Genomic DNA, 3,532 nt, shown 5'->3' on the forward strand with positions numbered 1-3,532 from the left:
ATTACGAGTCCCCGGGATGCAAGGCTGACATGGCAGAGGGTTCGGCCGAGGAGGAACAGAGCAGTACCGCTGCGCCCGCTTCCCCGCCAGCTGATCTTCGCACTCTGAACACCCAATTGTCGCCGCCTTATCACCACCAGTCCCATCTCCAACCTCGTCTTCAGCATCTGCAGCATCCCAACATGTTGGCGACCGCCGTGCCGCCCAGGCACAGCCACAGCATGCTGTCTCATCAGGTGAAAACGGAAGCCGAGTTGGACGCGCCCTGCGACGTGCCATTGAATCTGAAGAGCGAGGTAAGTCAAATGAATCTCATCCTCCCTCTCTATGAACGTAATGTACCGTGATCGATTTGGATTCGTTTCTAATCAACGCGGGAACAGCCGGTTCGGGTGAACGTTGTGTTCGTTAATTAGCCGACGAAAGAGGCGTGGCCTCTGTTACGTTTTTCACGTGGAAATCGTTCGACGGAATTTTCGCGGAACTCGGAAAAATTCGGATTTTGTTTTCTTTTGGAATTTTACAATTTGAAATTTGTGTCCTCGAGAATTTTGCAATTTGAAATTTGTGTCCTCGAGAATTTTGCAATTTGAAATTTGTGTCCTCGAGAATTTTGCAATTTGAAATTTGTGTCTTTGAGAATTTTGCAATTTGAAATTTGCGTGTCTTTGAGAAATTTGGAATTTGAAATTTGTGTGTCCTGGAGAAATCTGGGATTTAAAATTTGTGACCTCGAGAAATCTGGAATTTTAAATTTGTGTGTCCTGGAGAATTTTGGAATTTTAAGTTTGTGTCTTCGAGAATTTTCATATTTAAAATTTATGTGTTCTCGAGAATTTTGATATTTGAAATCTGTATTCTCATAATGTTGAGTCACAAGGAATGATAAGCATTCCGAGGATCGATAAAAAGTGGAATGTGAGAAAAGAAGAATGTAAAGACTCCGCCGCACCTTATTTTAGGGAATTAGGAAAAACAGATTTGCAACTGAACTAACGATCACAGGAAACAATTCTCAAGTGACAATTTAAACCTAATTCGGACAATTTTAAGAGAGCTAGTTACATCATAATGTCCAGTGGAATTTTTTCCCTTCTTCTCGTCCACTCAATTACGGTTCAACACAATGACACAAAGCAATACGTAACAACAAAGCAACGTTCAGTTAGACGTTCATTTCTCTGGCAACAACTTTCTCTTTGCAATTTATCCGTACTAATTCGAGCCAGTTTCGACTACGTAAACCAAATGAGACGATTTCTCCCCGTGATCCGTGGGCTTGCGGCGTCCTAGATGATTAATAAGAAAGACCCTCTGTCGAAACGATCGTCACACTCGTTAGTAACGGTTTTGTGTGTCAATGACAACCAATTGTCTGGTTAAGTAGCTGCCGCGCCGCATCCCAACCTAAATCGGCCAATGGTCTCTCTGACCTGTATACGATTAACGTACAAAACAAAGCGTGTCGAACGACTTCCATGTGGACGATTGTGGGGTCAATGTACCACAGCTGATTCTTTCTTGAAAAGATTGCGCAACACGTGACACTATATTACTCTTACAATACATCACATCGTCTATCCATACACTTACAACAACAACAACAGGAAAGTAACTTATTCTATCCCGCCAAAACTTTACGTTTATCCAAGAACGGAAAAAGAAAAAGAAAACAATCTAGACAGAAAATTAATCATTCCGAATTTTTCAACGTATCCTTCATTTACGCAACTGCTCACTCCGATCGATTGCATAATAGAGCACAAGCTGTTGCCTTGCTACACGCACGCGATTCGAAATTTCTACGAATCATAGATCACGCGACTTTACCCGGTTCTGGGGCACTTTCTACGTCTGGTATCACCAAGTGGTAACCGAAAGGAAAAGACAAAGGCGTTATCGAAACCGTTGTACACGTAAGCATTGCACCGTTCTCCCAATCTAATCTCCATACTTGGATACCAGTACTCTACTCCACCGAGCTCGAGCTTTTCAAAGTAACCGTTGGGGGGGGCTGGCGTTTTATCGGCGTTATTAGCAGAAACTGCCAGAAAAGGTTGCTCCCGTTAGCGTATTCGTGGGAAAATCTTACGCCGCGTAGAATGTCAAAGTTTCCTAACGGGCCAGATAGCCGAGTCGCGGCGGTATGCGCGACTTCTCCACCAGCGTGCACACGACATTTGCCTAAGCGTTTGCACACGAGAAACACTTCCGCGTTCCATTCTACAGAGTAAAGTCTAATCACAGTTTCCATGCCGCCCCACCATCGAAATGGCAACGAACGTCGATCATTTATCAGGCTGTAATCTGTATTAGAAGATCAACTCGGGGCTAGCGCACACGATCGAGATCTTTCCTACTTCTAGCGCCACCTACTCGCGTCTACCAGGCTTTTCGTCCATTCGAAACTTACTCCGCCTGGGAGCAGTGGTAATTGTTTATTATAATGGTACGCGGAGTAGCAGCATGGAAAAGAGGGGGCGAGCACGGGTTCGTTGCATGATCACAAGCCGCTCTGGATGTTAGTCCACGGTACGTGGAACGGAGCGAGTTGCGTGCAACGCGCGAAATTAGTATTTATGGGAGGTCTGTTAACGAGCCGTTTTGTTCGGCCCGTGAGCGGGGAATTACTTGGGCGCTAGGCTCACCAGAGAGGTTAGGGTGTAATTCGTATTGATAGCTGAAATTTGCTTGGATAACTTTATTAGGAAACTTGGATCCTTTTTTTTTTCGTTAATTTTTTTTTTTTTTTTAGCGCGCTCGGCTGCGGAACTTTTGGAGAAATGTGTTGGGGTTTCTGTGGGAGTGTCTTTTTTTGAGAAGGGATTTGGTGACAATGTAACATGTTAAGAGATATATTTTGCCTATCATAAATTTTACTGTTCAATTTTACCCAACTAAAAAGGAAAGAAAATGTCATAAAATAGAAAAAAGTCGTCAATTCTTAAAATATCTTAAATCTACCAAGGCAATATGAATTTTACATTATTATTAATCGTAGACACTTGTTCAATTTTACCCAACTAAAAAAAAAAATTCTTTCACATACACAGAAAAAAATCTTCAATTCTAACTACCCACATTTCGTTAAATTCCCTTAAATCTACCATGGCGATATGAATTCGGTATTATTATAAATCGTAAACTGAATAAAATAAAACGAATTTTCTCCACAAAAGAAACTATCACAATGCACAGAGAAAAAGATCCTCCATTCTAATTATCCAGGTTTCATTAAAATATCTCAAATCTACTACCGTTGCTCCGCTGTACACGCGGAATTTCTCGAAAACAAAAAACAAGAGATCCCATTGAAACGATAGAAAAAATAGAGTGTTCGGCGTTAATGTCGGCGTAATCCTAATCGTCGTCGTATTCACGCGGGTGTATTATTAAAGTTCGACAAAAGCGCTTCTTTTTCCACGGCTAGCCGGTTGATTCGTGGGCATCGGGGAACGGACAATTCGTCCGTTCAACAATGCACAACAATGATGCCAATTAGCCGACAAAAGAGAATAATAGTATACTAGGA

The 3,532-nt window shown here is 42.2% G+C and overlaps 1 protein-coding gene across 1 annotated transcript in view; it reads left to right on the top strand.

Annotated features, from left to right (window-relative positions):
* The first annotated feature begins 221 nt into the window (after positions 1–221).
* The window catches only part of LOC108572158 (POU domain, class 6, transcription factor 2), a 190,048-nt gene continuing 186,737 nt past the window's right edge, over positions 222–3,532 (top strand). Inside the window, exon 1 of the mRNA XM_017934355.1 lies at positions 222–296. Coding sequence (XP_017789844.1) covers positions 222–296 — 75 coding nt within the window. The remainder of the gene's footprint in view (positions 297–3,532) is intronic.

Source organism: Habropoda laboriosa, unplaced genomic scaffold, assembly GCF_001263275.1.
Source record: "Habropoda laboriosa isolate 0110345459 unplaced genomic scaffold, ASM126327v1 scaffold107, whole genome shotgun sequence".
In the NCBI taxonomy this organism is placed as follows: Eukaryota; Metazoa; Arthropoda; class Insecta; order Hymenoptera; family Apidae; genus Habropoda; species Habropoda laboriosa.